The sequence below is a fragment of the Guillardia theta genome (genome assembly GCF_000315625.1).
Source record: "Guillardia theta CCMP2712 unplaced genomic scaffold GUITHscaffold_46, whole genome shotgun sequence".
Taxonomy (NCBI): domain Eukaryota; class Cryptophyceae; order Pyrenomonadales; family Geminigeraceae; genus Guillardia; species Guillardia theta.
In genome coordinates, this window is record NW_005434628.1 from 311,768 (window position 1) to 329,108 (window position 17,341).

General features: G+C 49.8%; 4 protein-coding genes across 4 annotated transcripts; 1 reads left to right on the top strand and 3 right to left on the bottom strand.

Annotated features, from left to right (window-relative positions):
- Positions 1-926: 926 nt before the first annotated feature.
- GUITHDRAFT_110577 (hypothetical protein) lies at positions 927-4,662 on the bottom strand (the record flags this gene model as incomplete). The annotated part of the gene is made up of 19 exons (XM_005830376.1): positions 927-965; positions 1,023-1,055; positions 1,107-1,164; positions 1,221-1,274; positions 1,320-1,378; positions 1,427-1,696; positions 1,758-2,306; positions 2,362-2,415; positions 2,465-2,940; positions 2,990-3,031; positions 3,079-3,181; positions 3,237-3,381; positions 3,436-3,530; positions 3,595-3,636; positions 3,682-4,151; positions 4,202-4,221; positions 4,267-4,394; positions 4,439-4,474; positions 4,537-4,662. The coding sequence occupies 19 exons, from the start codon at positions 4,660-4,662 to the stop codon at positions 927-929; spliced, it is 2,799 nt and encodes a 932-aa protein (XP_005830433.1).
- Positions 4,663-5,409: 747 nt separating this feature from the next.
- Positions 5,410-10,430, top strand: GUITHDRAFT_110578 (hypothetical protein; the record flags this gene model as incomplete). Its single annotated transcript, XM_005830377.1, has 15 exons — positions 5,410-5,994; positions 6,066-6,184; positions 6,225-6,309; positions 6,367-6,561; positions 6,615-6,795; positions 6,844-8,350; positions 8,607-8,677; positions 8,732-8,882; positions 8,936-9,043; positions 9,101-9,211; positions 9,524-9,581; positions 9,668-9,730; positions 9,775-9,828; positions 10,001-10,068; positions 10,124-10,430. 15 exons carry the CDS (start codon positions 5,410-5,412, stop codon positions 10,428-10,430), a joined length of 3,663 nt encoding a protein of 1,220 aa, XP_005830434.1.
- Positions 10,431-11,040: 610 nt separating this feature from the next.
- GUITHDRAFT_140499 (hypothetical protein) lies at positions 11,041-15,123 on the bottom strand (the record flags this gene model as incomplete). Its single annotated transcript, XM_005830378.1, has 18 exons — positions 11,041-11,093; positions 11,257-11,339; positions 11,389-11,441; positions 11,630-11,707; positions 11,911-11,982; positions 12,096-12,160; positions 12,369-12,412; positions 12,589-12,620; positions 12,678-12,797; positions 12,841-13,018; positions 13,355-13,425; positions 13,481-13,659; positions 13,848-13,907; positions 14,163-14,211; positions 14,393-14,450; positions 14,505-14,569; positions 14,619-14,720; positions 14,800-15,123. 18 exons carry the CDS (start codon positions 15,121-15,123, stop codon positions 11,041-11,043), a joined length of 1,686 nt encoding a protein of 561 aa, XP_005830435.1.
- Positions 15,124-15,874: 751 nt separating this feature from the next.
- On the bottom strand, positions 15,875-17,337 carry GUITHDRAFT_110580 (hypothetical protein; the record flags this gene model as incomplete). The annotated part of the gene is made up of 8 exons (XM_005830379.1): positions 15,875-16,013; positions 16,067-16,396; positions 16,447-16,802; positions 16,852-16,939; positions 16,996-16,999; positions 17,049-17,104; positions 17,152-17,276; positions 17,335-17,337. The coding sequence occupies 8 exons, from the start codon at positions 17,335-17,337 to the stop codon at positions 15,875-15,877; spliced, it is 1,101 nt and encodes a 366-aa protein (XP_005830436.1).
- Between the last annotated feature and the right edge of the window lie 4 nt (positions 17,338-17,341).

Below are 17,341 nucleotides of genomic sequence, written 5' to 3' on the forward strand. Positions count from 1 at the left end.
GTATTGATGCAAGGAGGTCGGATCACGGATAGGAGAGGACAAGGAGGAGCAGCAAGGTAGGAGAGAGATTCAGGCGGGCAAACTAAAGAGTATGTAGGCAGGAGGCAGAGGAGGGAGGAAGTAAAAGACGCAGAGGGGAATCGAAAGACGCGCAAGCCTCCGTGCCTGGGAAAGGGAAAGGGCAGATCAAGGAGCCAGCAGTTTTTACTACAAGGATCGTTTTGTACTGAATTTGATCAAACCTGTCAGCATGTGTGCCTCCTTATAACGAAAAACTGTTCTTTAATGGTATCTGCAAACCGAGATCGGAAGCTTCTTTCGCACACTTACAGGATTTAAAAATCATTAAATATAAACTAGTGAATTTTTAAAAGTCAGCTTGTATCTACTTGGAAAAGATAGGTTTTCGATGTTACTTTGGTCTAAATTGGAGGCTGGCAGATGAAAAGAATAGTTTTCGTGCATAGAGCGACGTTAGGCAGTAAACAACAAGTCACGGCAGTTACGCACTCCGGCCAGCCGGTCAAACTTTAGTGAGTGCTGCCTCCAGGCCTGTGAGCGAGCAATTGCACTAGGTTTGTGTATTTGCGGAGAGCTGCCTCTTCTTTTCTCCATTACTTTTTGTGGGGCGGACTTGCTTTTTTACCTCCGACTCTCAAAGGGTTCGATGAAGAACGGCGCTGCTAGCTAGTAGTCTAGACGAACTGAAAGATGGAGCTCTCTACGAGCCTCATGCGTCAAAACAGGTCCGGGTCAGATGTCTAGCTTCAGTCTGTACGGCTTCGTATCTATTTGCAACAACATATGATGTTTTACACCACTAATCAGTGTATCTCGCCCTATCGGTCAACTCACGGTGACCAATCTTGAATGAGGGTAGGAGATTACTGCTGTGAGTGTATGCACGACTCTTGTCAGCGATCCGTCTAGCTGACATCAGTAGAGCCAATTTCCTTCCTCATCAACTGACAGAGGCCAGTGAGCAATCCGAAGGGATAAAATGCACAGCGATTTCATCGTACCTTTTCCATTAGCTTGATTGTACTCCCGTCCACCTGGTCCCCAGCTTCTCGTCAGCTCCTCCTCCTCTGCATCCCCGTATTTACCTTAACGAGATGTGGAAGCGACTTGCTCGAGCGATTCGTGTCAGCGAGTTCCAGCCTCCTGCGACCAGCCGTGAGCCATCGGAGGGGGGGCGGGAGGAGGACGAGGACGATCACCCGTCGGTGAGCTGTGCCTGATGGGAGACAAGTCGAGAGAGGTTCTTCTGAAGCCTGTGGCTTCACGTCAGCAGCAGACGCGTCATCACCCGAATCTACATCTTCACGCAGAACAGCTGGATGATATGCTTCTTGTCTCCTGCGGGCACCTGCACGCTCTGCGCTCTCTTCAGCTGGGAGGTTCCTCGACATGTCACTTGCTTCACCTTAGCCCGCGGGAGAGGAAGGGGAAGCGCATCCTGTAGCCCCATCCCTAGCAGCACCTGCGTCGCCATGTTGCGTGCCCAGTCCCATCCATGTGGCCCTGCCGAGGCTCTAGCCTTCGATGACGGGAGGATTTCGGAGGCGAGCGGGACTGAACTCTCATTGAAGGGGGTAGCGACGACGACATACATGTACTTGGCGTCGAAGAGCATCACCCCCGTCCGCGCTATCCCCTTCCGGCACTGCTCGCACCCACTGCACAGCTCGGGGCTCTTGAGGGAGGACGCAAGGAGTCAGCAAGGAAGGAGATGGAGCAGGGAACAGCAGACTCACCGCTGGCAAGTCTTCGGAGGCATCTTCGAAGGCATGGTGACTAGGAAGAGGGATCTTGACCATGGTGAGTCCAGACGACTCGAGGTCCAAGGTGATACTTTCCGATCTCTTGATCGGGTCCACAGCGAGGGTGCTCTGACTATCCCTGTCCAGGGGCTTTGACAAGGAGAGGGCATGAACTGAGCTCGAACGTGACGAGGGCAGCGACGAGTAGGCGTCATAGAGCTGGAAGGCAGAGCTTCTCCTTTTCGACTTGCTCTTCTCTCTTCCTTCCGTGTCTTCTCTTTGTATCGGGAGGGAGGTCGTGATAGGAACTGACTTTATCCGCTCCTCCCTCGTCTTGTGTCCCGGCACCAGGCCGATCCAGTTGTCGATTGCGAGACCCTTCCATGAGCTGTCAGACTTGTCTGGAGTGGGGCTGTTTGGCGAAGCCATGTTGAGCCTGATGAGCGCGTCGAGCTTGCGATCACAATCGGAGACTTTCTTCTGCAGGTTGTCGACTTTCTTCATGGCGTTGTATCCACTCATCTGATCGTTGAGGTGAAGGAGCTGGAGGATAGCAGGATGCATCAGGAGGAAGCAAACATCAGCGTGCACATGTCACCAGGCTCTGCATCTTCAACTGTTCATCCTCTATCTTGATCTGTCTGGAGGCAATCTGACGAAGGCATCTCGTCACAACATGGTTAGAGTCAATATCAACCGACCTCGTCGATGTTGAGTGTGAGCTGCTTGAGGACAAAGAGGATCGATCCAACGCTAGAGTCTTCCTCATTGTAGACGAGCGACGTTGCCATCTTTCTCTGCACGTACTTCTTGAGCTGCTCGCGGATGATCTTCTCGAAGTTTTCCGGGTCAACCTCCTGCTCCTGATCGCAATACTCGAGGTGGTTCGTGACCTCCTCGAAGTCTTCGTACGAGAAGTGAATCTCCTTGGTGCTGTGGAGCGTTCGCATGCCTCGATTGATCTCTTTGTAGGACAGGCTGTGGTTGTCGTCCTTGTCCAGGAAGGAGAAAAGTTTTGCGATCCTTTCGCTCAGGTCCTCGCTCGTGTTGTAGTGGATCAGGGTGGCCAGCAGCGGGTCGAGAGGACTGGCATGGTGAGACTCCAGTGAGCTGAGGGTCTTCATCTCTTGCATCCTCTTCCTCTCCTTCTCTCTTGCTACCGATGTGACGAACGCATCTGACGTGCACAGACATCAGCATTCAACTTGCAGGATCTCTTGGCTTACTCAGCAGCACCGCCACGAAGACATTCACGACGATCATTCCTCCTGCCATCCGCTCACTCTCTCCATGGCATCGTCTCGACCTCCCTCACCGATGACCATGTAGGACGAGAAGAACAGAACAGACTGCGAGCCGAAGCCGCTCTCTGGAAACAAGCTCCTCGACATCTCCACCCAACCATCCCCGGTGCTCACCTGACGTCGCACCGTCACCTGCCCAGCTTGCCTCCACCTCTTCGTGGCAACACACCGTGAACATGGTGAAGAGCGAACGCTTGAAGTCGCCGAACAGCTCCTGGTCGGAGTCCTTGAAGATGTTGACGGCAAGTACCGCGTAAATGCAGGTAATGAGCATAAGTATCACAAACGCGCTCAATAGCGGGAACACGGCCAATCTGATGACACATCGTCAAGCCTGTGGCAGGAGCGAGAGCAAACGATGAGCTCACGCAAGCGCGTCTATGATCTGCCTGAAGGATGAGAGAAACTGAAGCGACTTGACCGCTCGAAACACGCGAATCAGCCTGAGAACTTGAAGCTTGTTCTAGAGAGGCAAGATAGGACTAGATGTCACAGTTGCTGACTGTCATGAAGCATGTCAGCCTTACCGTCTCCGATATGCCGAGGCCGACGATGCTGACGACGACGATCTACATCATTGTCAAGCTCATAGCTTTGCTCTCCTGCTGCCTTACCACGAAGTCGAAAATCTTCCAGCCGTCTCTCCAGAACTTTTTTCCATACGCAATCAGCAGGAAGATTAGCTCAGTGGTGTAGACGAGAGTAAAGAAGATGTCCAGATACTTGAAAGTCCTCTCTGTAGCTGAGCCTGATTTCGGCTGAATCTCCGCTTGGAGCATATTGATCACAAAGTTGGACAGGATGATTGTGGAGATGAGAACGTTCACCGTGCTGCTCTCAAAGAAAGTTTTCACGCTCCATTGTATCCTGGCATACATCGAGATGCTGGGATTAGTTCTCCTTTCCAGCTCGATGGCAGCTCGGACGACGGTCCTTAGGAACTCTACCCAAGTGTCTCGCTCGTCTGCTGACACGAACGTTCTGAACGAGTAGCTTCTTCCTGCATTGTACCCATCCTGCGATGTCGTGACCTCGAAAGAGTACGCTGTGTTTCCGCATGTGTCGTCGTTGTCGTGCTGCAGATCTGGCAACAAATCATCATCAGCCTCCTCCTTCTACAGCAAGAGGGTGTACATTCTTTGGCTGTAGTCATCCTGCCGTCAGAGTCAGCAGCGCCTCCACGTTGCCCACCCGCTCACCTTCCTTCTTTGCCGCCTCGAGCTGTCCGCACAGCCTCGACCGACTCGACCTCGTGGAGGGGGATAGTCTCGCTGACGATCTCCGAGTCCATTTTGCAGATCATCAGCAGCTTCTTCGTTACGATCACCTGCTCGCATGCTCGTCAGCGATGTGTGCAGCAGGATATAGGACCTGTCTCGGCTGCCATTTCGCAGAGGATGTAGCGTACTGAACGGGAAGGAGGCAAAGAAAGATTAGCATGGGAGCGAACAGGCAGGGTGAAAAAGAACCTTATCCAAGTTCCCGCACTTCAACCTCTTGTTCTCTGGAGGCAGGCCCTGAGCAATGGTGCCACCAAGAAACTTGTCCTTGGGAGCTCGAGGAGGATCGGCCGATTGTCCATTGACTGCCGCCATCGGAAGGAGCAAGACTGGTACACCAAGATTAGGAGGAAGCGAGGATCTGATAATAATAATAGGAAAGCACAAAATCTTCCAACACCGCACATTAGACAAGCTGTTGAGCAACAGAGTGTCGAGATATGTGAACGATACACGTCTTTCTCTCATCTTCATCTGCCATCTTTTCCTCTCCCTCCCTCCCTTCCCTCGCTTCATGGAATCATGTATGCACATTCCTTGCAAGATGGTATTTTGTTCTCCCTGGAGTCAGAGAGTAGCCTCTTTTTACTTAGAGCTTCTCTTAGTCTTTCGTTGACCTTTGACCCCTCTCCTGACCTTTCTGCTGTGACTTGACATCTTCTACAATCTATTAACAGATAACCTACCCCCCAGCATGCAAAATTAACCTTGAGAATCACGCTCACTTCAGACCCCCTTTGTTCTTTGGTAACCCCTGTCTTTTCGTTACATTTCCTCTAAAAATGACCCCTTCTTCAGTACCCCTACCCCCTAAGTTCCAGGGATGACATTCCGACTGTGGGCGTACCCTCAAGTCACTTCTTTGCTGCTGTCAACCCTCAGTCGGGCAACTTCTCCGCCGGACACTCAGTGCCGGCACCCGGGCCGCCGGCCCGGCCGCCGGGCAGCGCCGGATCGTCAGTCAAAAGTTCAACGGTTTTCAAACTTAAAACTTTGAGAGTGAAGAAAGTTTCAAACCAGCGCTCGCCCAGCAGGGTCACGGGGAGATTGAGCAAAGAGGAGATGAGCTGCTTCGGAATCGCAGTTCAGGTCGAGCCAGAGCCAGAGCCAGAGCCCGAAGAAACCTACTCCTCGCTCAAGCTCCGCCTAGAGGAAGCGATCAAGACTAACTCCTCGCTCAAGCTCCGCCTAGAGGAAGCGATCAAGACTAACTCCAAACTCGAAGCGGCCTTGCACGATGCCATCACGCAGCAAACCCAGCTCACACAACAAGGCCTACAACAAAATATCAGAGAGATAGCAAAAACTTTGAACCCATCGCCTCAAGCTTCAGACGCACAGCATGCTACCCCAGTATCCCTCCCAGCTCCTCCCCAACATACAACCCTGCCCGCCAGCAACAGCGGCTGCCAAGCCAGGCAAGCCAGCGGCGAGGAGCTTGATCAGAGAGAGATTGATGAATGCGAAGAGTCTGGCTCGCCGCCAGCAGATCTTGGGTTCTCGAAAATTTGCTGGCCCATCCAGCAAACGTCCAGCCCACCTCAATGCATTCATATCTCAAGCAGAAGGATTGCAAGTGCGCCCAAGAGGGTGTATGAGGCCATGAAGCAGCGAGATGATTGGAAGGACTTGACTTGTCCTGGGATAGTGATATCTCTGACGGGGGGGGTCCGCTCTACCTATCTTCGTATCCGCCCATCGTTGAATAATTGTTGCAGGCGCTGGAGTTCGAAATAAGCGATCGATCAACCGACTTCATCTTACAAGAATTGATGGACAGCATCAAGAAGCTGAACCCCTTGATTGTCACTGGAGGGACGCGCTACGGCATTATGAAGTCGTACTGAGCTTCTCCTGTTAGCTCTGATGGCTGATAGATTTGTCGGAAAAGCTCGAGCCAAGTATGCAATGAATGTGAACCTGTTGGGTATTGCACCTTCTGCTGTGATCGAGATGCCCAAGGTACTTGCGAGTGAACGCTAGATTTTTCTGGGCGCTGATGAGTGTAAGATGGTGCAGGAGAACGAGGAGTCAGAAGAAGGACAGGAAACAGACTCTGAACTGGTAGAGACAAGAACCCTTGGATCGTCCGAACAGCAGTGCGCTGAAGATGTCACAAACCGAGAACGAGCAGATTTCTCTGATGGGGAAAACAAAGATGGTTTAGGCGCCGAGCCGCCTGGCAATGAAGCAGTGCAAGAAAAATGTTTGTTGGTGAGCAAGACCTGCGGATGTGTGCCAGAAACGAATGATGAATCATCTTTCAGGATTTGAATCACTCACACTTCATTCTTGTCGAAAGCTTAAGCGATGAGAGCGTGAGAAAAGAATGGTGCCAGCGTTTTGGAGAGGAAACTAGTTTTAGGGCGGGACTTGAAAGAATCATCTCTGAGAATTCCGCTGAGAAAATGATACTCTCGGTTTGTGTACAAGGAGGCTTGGGATCAGGTTCGTAAGGAGCCTGTCTGATGCCTAGAAACTGAAATTTCTCCGCAGTCAAGACAGTGTTGGATGCCGTTGAACAGGGCACTCCGTGTATGATAGTTGACGGGAGTGGCAGAGCAGCAGATCTGATCAGTGATGCGGTGAAGTTGTGTTTTCCCATGGGGAGTAAGGGGCGAATGGATAGTGCTTGCTTTGACAGGAGGCAACGAGCTTTATGCGATTATTTTGAAAGCTTGTGTGGAACCAAGTATGAAACTGGGCAGTGGACAATCACTTCAAGTGATGATCAGAAGATATCTCGGATATTTGAGCCAGACAGGTCATGGAAAGATTTCTTGGAGATGTACCAACTGCCCGAGTCCAGTCCACTGCTCATACATCAATTGTTCACATTAGCCAACAGCGGTAAGTGCTGGATTTTCGAAATCAACGAAGGACATCAAAGTGGAGACTTCAAAGATGCAATGTTGTATTGTCTTCTGCATGAGGTAGACAATCAGTTGCAGAAAAAAATCGATATTGATCAACAAGAAGCGGCAAAAAACCTTGAGTTCTCGAAACAGGATGAATTGATAACGCAAGCGTTGCATAAGAAGTTCAATTTAGCCATCAAGTTTCAAAGTCCCCATGTTTTGTCGCAAACGATCGCAAGTGCGTGGAAAGATGTGACAATGAAGCGATACGTCCATGAAGTAATCGAAGATGAGTTTGTGTTTGCATTTTGCAACTCAACAGCTGCAATGGTTGAGGTGTTGCTTCAAGAAGTACCTCATCTTGAATTTCTGCGCATTGGTTGGAAAGAGTCAAAGCTTGCCTTTACTAGGGGAAGCGGACTCATGACTTCAAAGGAATCGAAGGAAGCAAGAAGACGGTTGAGGCTTCTGAATGATTTAATGCCCAAAGTGCAGAAGGAAACGACACACGCTGGACTCCCTAAGAGAGATTTCAGAAGGTACCAGGATGAGACTAGGTTGTTTGACATTTCAGAGTTTGCAAATGTCCGCAACGAGATCGATCCTGAGATAGAAGAAGTAATTTCTCAGTTGGTCTTGAAACAAAGGCAGATGAGAAGCAAACTACGCTCGAGGGGTTTTCCCATAGTTCAATACAACTTGGGTGCAGATGGTCCCTTGGCTGACTTGTTCTTGTCCAGTGTCGTCACACAAAAGTTTGATCTTGCAGACTTGATCTGGAGGCTTTGGATCCCTGATATGGACAAACCTGGAGTTTTTTGGACTGAGCCAATCAATTCGATCACTTATGCCCTCATGGTACTGCTCTTTACCCTCTCAGAGCCTTGTCATTCTTGTTTGCAGGCAGTAGGCTACTTGCGAAGGAAGTCATTGCGGGAGGTCAACACGACAAAGAGGATTTTGATGGAAGAGAAGGCAGATCATCTTGAAAGAAATGCTATTGAGGTTTATCATCATTCAATCAAAAATGATAAAGCGAAGGAGAGCATTCATGGAATCGAAAATGTGAATACACGCCTGACGTGGATATTCTACGTGATTGATAAGCGTTTGACAGATTTTGAATATCCGAACAAGAATTTTGGGTAAGTATACACTCATAGACTTGGCTGCCAATGGCTCGCAAGTCTTTCTCGACGAATGCTGCGAACCAACGATCATAGGGAACCTCTACGGTGATCTCGATCCCTCGACCCCCGTCTTGTCGGTTTTCCTTGGGGTCCTTCTTCTCGGTCTCCCCGCTATGACCGGGGGCTTTGGGATTCGTTATCGGCCGAGCACAGGAAGCTTCACGTGCACAACTCATTCACTGCTGGCAAACGTTCTGAAGTCACCTCGCAGATACCGGGAGCTTCGATCCGTGACGCAGCGATTTGAAAAACTTAAAGAACCGAGCGTGTTTGATCGATGGGGTAAACGTTCACCACTGCAGCCCTGGAAGCGATAACGTGACATCTCCGCTGCAGGCTGTTGCATGTTCTCCCCCATTTCCATCTTTGTTTGGAAGGGGATAGAGCGCCTTGCTGCCACGATCTGCTTTACCCTTGTAGTGTATCCAACGTACGAGTTCTCCATCAAACTACATGAAATTCATATCTTGGAGTGGTTGTTGCTCGGGTGCAACCAAAGATCTTTGTGATGATGAGCGGCTTGACGTTGATTGCTTGCAGACATTACATCGCATCTTTCATTCGTGGGAGTCTTGTTCTTATGCAGACGGAGAAAGAGACAAGCATTCCGTCAGGCGTGACTGACAGTAATTTAGACTTTGTTGCTTGGTATGTTTATGGTGCTTCATCAAAATTCGTATCAAAATTGACGTTGCTTTGCTGCAGGATGTACTCAGACCTCGTAGCTTTTGTGGCTTACGCTGTTGGTCTTGCTAGGCACGTGCAATGTATACGTCATACCGAAACATGTCGTGAAATTGATTTCACGCAAGACATGTAACCAACACCCGGAACGTTGGTTGTCGAAATTAATCCTTGTTCTGCAAGGATTGGCTTCTCAACGCCTTTTGTATCTTTTCGTTTCTCCTACTGCGTCTGCCTTTTCTTCTCCTATCTACGTCTTCTTCAATTTTGTCTTGTCAATCAACAAATCGGTGTTTTGGTAAGGCATCAGTAGATTTCGACACAATCAGATAATGTACACAGATTTGGATTATCTTCAGAATAAGCATGATCACCATACAGTTTCTAATCGTGTAGGTCTTTTGACAAACGATTCTTTTGTTGTAATTATTTGTGATTCTGCAGATACTTCATTTTCCTGATGGCTCTATCTATCCTATTGCTTGGGGCAACTTTGATCAAGGTAATCGAAACTGCAACAGGATTGAGAGGCAGTTGCTCATTGGTTGTAAGCCCTTACAAGACACTTGCCACGTTGATATGGAACAGCTTGACATCTACAACTACGTGACATGCTACAGCACCTGGTGGATCTATCGATCCTTATTGATCGTAATCCTTAATGCGAACTGGAAGCAGTTGTGACGGGTCTGCAGTCCTGGGGAGAAGTAAGCATGCAAGAGATTACAAACGGTGTTTTTGTTTTGGCGGTGAACCCCTTGCGATCTAACAAGCCTTGCACAGACACATCGATTGCAGTTTTTGTTTTAACTTACGTTGTTTTGAACGTCATCCTCATGAACCTGCTGATTGCTCTCATGACTGACACTTATCAGGAAAGTCTTGAAAGCAGAAGTTTGTTGTGCCTGATGTACCTTTCAGACCCTCCGTAAGCAATCAAGAAAACAGTGGTTGATAGATATCGTGAATATCACCAGGGACAATTCAATGTGAGAGCAGCTGCATAGATTGAACGCAAGGACTTCCAACTGACCAAGATGTCAGGATCGATTGTGACTTTTTATTTCCATTCTTCGTGTTGCCATTCTATCTGCTATCGTCTCAAGATTTTTGGCGCAAGAGATATTCCAGCGATTTTCCAATATTGGGAGGCATGCTCAAAGAATCTGGCAACAAAACTCGTTGGAGGCCTTTCGATCACAGCAGGCCTGACTCGGATGTTGTAAGAATTGTAACTGACGCGAAGGAGAGGAATGAGCTTCAAAGATTCGTCGCCATCGTGGCTGAGGCAAAACGGCAAGTCAACAAGCAGCTGAGAAGAGAAAAAAAGAAGGAAGAGGCAGCCAACTAAAATAAAGAAGAGACAACGCAATCTCTAGTCCAACCACATGAGCGGCGGCATGCACGAGATGCAGGGGAATAAGGATCAGGACAAGGAGCAGTGGCGCAAGGGTTCTGGATATTCAATCCTATCTAACAACCAATAATGCGAGAAAGACGGCAGCCTGCCCCTGGGGATGGGAAGTACCAGGGGATGAAGCAATCTAAAGCAGACTGAGGCCTATGCTGTATGTGGAGGACGACTGCGTTTGTTGGTGGGACGCCTTGCCGAGCGATTTCCATGGGTGCGTGACACTGAAAGTTGCCAGTGAAGCTCTTCAGCGCTTGGCTCGTCGGAGGAGTAGGTGGGCCATGAGACTGCGATCTTCTTCGTGTTCGATTCGATTATGATCGCCAATCCCAACCTCTTGTAAAGATTGATCGCGTTGCATGTTTGTTTGATCGCGTTGGATGTATGTTTAAGGGGAGGGGAGGGGAGAGGAGAGGAGCTAGAATCAGAGATGAGAGAACGTGAGAGGAGGGGAGTAGAGGATGAATCGGGGGCTTCCTCGTCTCATTCACACGCTGCTGAAAGAAAATGCAATCAAAGAGTAGATAGAGTGTTGACGGCCTTGTTCTCCTCATCGTGTGCTCGACATGTTCGAGCTCTTTGCTTTCAACCTCGCCAGCATTCCTTGCAGCCAAATCAGACAACATCTGTATGTGTAGCATACGAACCCTTGATGTCTGACGAGCTCACTTGATCGATGATGTCCGGAGCATTGTTCTTGACTGACATGACAATTTCTATCCGATCTATCGGTTCAGCCTCATCCATTCTCATCACGACAAGTTACCTCGTTGTGGAGGAGAAGCGAGCGAGGAGTTGACGTCGGATGTATCGGTGGGCGGCTGGTTTGACTCTGTTTTGTTCGCTTGCCTATTCACCCACGTGTGTAAGCAGCGCAAGGGGTAAGGAAGCAGGTTACCTTCTGTGAGAGGTTTCGGACGTGTTGCTGGCGACTGGACTCTTGGATGAGCTCTGCTGAGGCATCAGGAGTGAAGATGGAGGACGGGGACGAGAAGGAGAGGAAGGAGAAGGAGGGGAAGGAGAGGGAAGGGAAAGGGCAGAGTAGTGGAGCCGGGAGGGGGCGGGGGGGGGGGTGACTAGGGGAAAGAAGGGAGGAAAATTAAATGCCGAGAAGGTTGTCATGGGGGCGAGTAGTTGACCTGCTCGATGTGATCCGTGATGGCATCGTCCTGGAAGAATTCTGTCGAGTGATAGCTCACTGTCGACCTTCCTACTTCCTGCTGCCGTGATAAACGCTGAGAGAGGGAGAGGGAGAGAGGGAGGGAGGGAGAGAGAGAAGGAGAGAGAGAAGGACAAAAAAGTCAGGCGAATCACAAGATGAGAGTAGATGACGATGAGGAGCTACGTCGACACAAGTGACAGACATGGGGGTTGACCAATGCAGTAGCAGCTCAGGAATCCTCTAGAAAGCGTTACTGACCTCGATCATCTCCTCTATCGCGTTGAACCTCGTGGAGACTGTGCTGTGGATTGTGAGGACTTGTGAACTGACCTGAGCAGAAGCGTGAGAAAGAGGAGCGGGCTGGTAGTGGGAGGGCAACGGGAAGAGAGCAGGGAAAGAAGAGGAGGAAGACGAGGCCAAAGGAGGATGAAGAGGGCCTCTACTTTCTCAAGGCTCTGCGCAAGGGCCTCTTGGCTCTCGACTGCGTTGAGTGATCGCTGCTCAAGCCCTGAGGAGAGAAAGTTGAGCAGGAGGACAGGAACAGTACAGAAGGGCAGACGAACATACGGATGAAGTAAGAGGTGAGATGAAGTGATGAGAACTAGAACAAGGAATGGAAAGGGATATGAAGACGAGAGAGTAGGGATGGAAAACATCACCGATCTCCATCCGTGCACTGCATTTCTAAGTGGTGCAAATACAGGATTGAGCACTACCTGAGATCTTCACTGCACTCTCAGAGTAAATCTGTTGAGCTTGACTGTTCCAAGGGGAGTAAGAAGGTTGGGAGGGGTAGAAGTTTCATACTTGATCATTTGCTCGATCATCTCAGAAGTATTCTTGTAATCTGAGGCAACCACGAGTCAGCGAGCCAGTTGTATGTCTTCTTGTCCGTTGCCTCGCTCCAGACGATTCAGAAGGGTCTTCTCTACTGACTTGACGGTCTTGATGCTTCTTGTGTGTTGGAGCTGTCAAAGACGATGATGTCAATCACGGGAAAAGTCTTGACGAGCTAGTCAAACTACTTTGTTGTCAACATCCAGCGACGAGACCAGGCGATCGACAGGCCTGAGAGCAGCAGCAGCTCTCATCGTCTCCATTCTCAACCTCCTGAAGGATCGGATCGACTGGTTCATCCTCACCAGCTGCGGACATGACTCACTCCCAGCTCGGCGAGGCTTTTCTCACCTCGGCAAGCTGAAGAAACTTCTCCAGCACGGATGGAGCTCGGATCGCGCACGTGCGTTCGAACATGACTCTGCGCTGTTTCATGGATGCGTCCTCTGATGGGAGCGAGGGGAAAAGTTTTCCGCTGCTGTGACGAAGAAGTTCGGAGTTGTCATGGTGCCTCTGAAACTTCCACCAGCTGGGAGAAAGGTGAGAGCAGCAGAGGACGATGAGAACAGATGGCAGAGGGTGCGGGTCAAACAAGGACGGGATAATTAAGGTTAGGAATGAGCGGTAGGGAGGAGGGAGAGTCTGAGAATACAGATGAAGTGATTACCGGGCAAGCAAGGTCGCGGCTGAAATCTTGAGTTCCTCAAGTTTCACCTGATCACTGATTGTCAACACGGCTGCAGGTAATGCGATGGTGATGTTGCCGCTCGATCAATGCAGAGAAGAAGCTGCGTCATGTCGCTTGACATCTTCGAGCTTTGAAAAACATTCAACAGCTGTTTCATCGAGAAAGTGATCACAAGACCTGTTGAGCAGGGCGATGAACAAGAAGATTGCCCACACAGTTCCCAGCAGAGCAGTTAACACCAACACGATCTGTATATAATCTCGTCAGCATACAGAAGGATTCGACGTCACAAGGGAGGCAAACCTGTCCAAAGTGAGATTGAGCATACGATTGTTCGTTCAACATCCCAAAGAAAGCAAGTGCCACTGTCCTCACACTGTCCCTGATCGCCTTGACGTTAAACCCTCTTGACGCCAAACCCTTCCCTCCATACCAGAAGAAGTAGAAGTCACTCCCTGTCAGCTGGGCGTTGACAGGCAGTTCTGCAATCCGAATCGCATCTGAACCCGCCAGGGAAGGTGAGAAACAGCTGGACGTTTTCACTTCTCACATGCGAGGACGAGGATCGCGAAGACCATAACGAAGATGACACAGCTGACGGGACGTTTGCCCAGCACCCACTGCACACATACAAGATGTCATCTCATCTGTCAGCAGTGAAATGCAGTACCCGGCTGACAAACTCGTCGGAAGAAGGGAGAGAAGATTGGAGGCCCATGATCCGGGCAATCTGTACAGATCGAGCAAGCCTGGGTTGGTCCCTTTCAGTGAGAAAAAGACGTCAAGAGTTCATCGCAAGACCTCATCTCTCTCCAAAACAAATGTTTGATAGATCGGAACACACTGAAGCATCTCTGAATGGAGTTTTTCAGTTGCGATATCGGTGTTTGGATATAAGAATACCAACAGTCCAAAGAATGCTCCCAGATCATCTGCAATTCAACAAACTTCAGTAGAACATTTCTTGCTTGCTGATTCTGGCCACCTGCATGATATCTCGACTGCATTCCATCAGGTCGAACGTTCCCATCAATCTGAAGTCTTATCAGAAGGCACTTGGAGAGTAGAGCGCGGAGATAGCAAGAAAGAAGAAAGGCAGACGAAGTGAGGGCCAAACACGGATAGGGAAGCAGAGCATGCAGCAGAAGAACAGGAGGAGGTTGAGGCAGATGGGAAGGAGGAAATATGGACACTGGCCAGGGAGCATGGTTAAACCTCGTAGTTTGAGAACGGAGGATTGACAGGCATCAAAATGAATCCTTCAACCGCATACCTAAACAAGTGATCAGTTGTAATGGTTCATAACATCATCGAAAGCATCGGTCACCATGAGATAAAGATCGCGACGTCCAAGGTGGGACTGAATGTCAGAGGAGCATCATGAACCAACTCCTGCAAGGCTAGGTGAGTACGTCCCCTATCCACCGCGTCCTCCACTTACCTTGATAACCAAATGGCTGCGAAGATAACGAAGCAGCTGAAAGAAGGCTGCCACTGCAAACAAACATCCGATGCTTCTGAGGACTTCAACGTTGCCCGGGAGCTGCAACCAGCAGTCAAGATTCCAATCAGGACCAGCAAGATCAAACCAGCTTGCATCGATGGCCTCTTGAGACAGCAACCTTACACTCCTCCGTCTCAAGCTGGGTGACCCCCATATGAAGCCTGTACTCCCTTGTGGCGATTAGAAAGAAACAGCTTGCCAGACACAAGACAGTGATGGTGTGAGCGAGGTACGAGCAATGCTGTATGGTTTCATTTAGCTTTCCACCTGCATGATCACCACGCATCTTGAGCTTCAGCTGTGGCTTCACATTCTTCTTCTCCAACTCTTGATCCACAATGTTAGCCTCTGCTGGGCTCTCCTTGGAAAACCCGAGATACTCTGATTTCTCCGGAGTTTCAAACGTCTCTCCCGGCAGCATGCTGCCTCCTTCCTCTGCCATGGCTGGAGGGAATCTTCGTTTGAGCTCCACGTGTCAACCTGCTGCTCTTGCGCTTCTCCTCAGCCTATCACCATCAACTTGCTTGCGCATGCCGTTGTAATGCCATGGAAGAGCAATAATAAAAAAAGTCAAATGTGCTTAACGGCTGCTCAACCGCCGACTCACCTCAGTGAGTCACTCGGTGATCGGACCGAGCGGCGGCCGCTGGCCGGGCCGTGGGCTACCGTACGGCCGGGTGACAATACTGGGCCCGGCAGCTCAGACTGAGCTGCTGGGCAACTTGTCCGTTGTGATAGTCGCCCGGCAGCTCAGCCTGACATTTCGGCCTTGCCCCGGAGCGTCACTAGAACCTTTGTGTATCTTGAAGTGTAATGCCGCTTACAGTAAACGTCCTTACAATGCAAGCCAGGGAGAGGGCTACCGTACTAGCCTGGCTATCATTTATTTTGATCGTTGTTCCTGACAATGTCACAGCCAACCACAGCGGTCACTTCGATGATCGGACTACGATGATGAAGCACTGGCTGGCACCGTCTGAGAGCTGATTTGACATAGACCAGGTCCGCCGGGACTCGGTATTATGTCTATGCTGGAACAATCACTCGTAACTTGACTAGACATGCAAGTCATTCGAAGCTCTGTACTTTCTTCACGTCGATTCGGTTGAGAAAGCTTTCAGTTTGAATCAGAGCTGCTGGAATCAAGAATCAGGGTCAAGTATGAAGAAACACGGAAGTTGTGTTCGCCAGCTTCATTGCTCGCTCTGTTTCTTCTTCCAGAAGCCCCAGCGCCGTCTCTCTTCCTGGAGAGCGTCGGCAAATTTCTGGACCATCGAGTTAGAAATCGCCTTGTCATTCCTGTTGACCTTTGCACCAGTTTCTCCATCGACACTGTTGAAGCGCATCGTTAGCCGTCAATAGAAGCACCGCCAATGGACTCGAACCTCATGATCCACACCGATTGCACTTCGTTCTCTGGGAAGCGAACGTTCTTAGGCTTCGTTCCCTCTAGTACCACACCAAGTCTGGAGGAACTTTTTGCTTTCAAGTTGGGAGATCCAAGGCTGAGAGATTTCTTGGAGGCGTTGAGAGAAGGACTCTCTTGGCCTTGCTCACCGAAGAGAGAATCAGGATTCTGCTTCACTCCTGGGCTCGACGAGTTTCGAAGGAAATCCCACACCCTCTTCGGAGTGTCTGGGCTGCTTGGGGTTGGGGGCGGTGCATCTACACACGAAGCAGAGTTGATCTCTGCTGTGTAGACTGCTTCTTGCAACCTTGAAACAGGTTGAAGATCAGCAGAGAAGCGATGATGTGAAACATCTACCTCTTGTCTAGCTCCAAAATCGACTCGTCTGCATCCAATCCCTCAAAAATGAGGTCCCTGGACAATGTTTTTCTTTTTGTGTGCTCGTCACTGCCTTGACTGATCGATGAATCTCCAGACGGGGGGATGGAGAGCAGCTGGCTATCGAGCAAGCTTCTCCACGAACTGATCCAAGAAAAGTTGAAAGAGGGCATTTTTTCGAATTCCTTCCTCTCCTTGGAATCATTTTCTGTTGACTTCGGCTGTGGCTCGGCGAGACCGGTGCCTTCTCCCCAGAAAGCAGCCTGTCGAGATGCCGCCTGAGCTCGTTTGGACTCTCCTAGCTTATCCAGAGCCTCGCTCTTGCGAACCCATGCCTTTGACCCACCAGTGATCTCCAGAAGAAATGAAAATTAGAATTCTTACCCGGGACCATTTCGGTTTTAATGACACGCTTTTTTCTGCATCTTCAAGCGCTGCTTTGTAGTCTTCAGTCCGAAGATGTGCTGCAGACCTTGCATGCGAAGTCAAATGTACTTGAATGAAATGTGAAAATCAGCGAGATCAAACCGACCTGTTCGCATAGAGGACTGCGAGTTTTGAATCAGAGAGACATTGACTACCGGCATTTATCGCAGTGGAATAATGTGTGATCGCTTCGGCGAAGAGCTCTTGATGCCTGGAATGACATTCAGAGAAGCATGTGCGTGAGGAATAAGGCATTACAGTGACAGGTCCCCCTGGTTCTTTGACCATTTGATTAACCTTCTGAGCGGCTTACCAGCTTTCTTCGATCGGGTTTGAAGTTTCCGGGATTTGTTTGCCTCTGCCATGCCGCTAACGTTCTCTTTCTGCCTCTCGGTAATGGTCAGTGACCTTGTATTCACTTAAGCAAAAACCAGCACTCACCATCGTC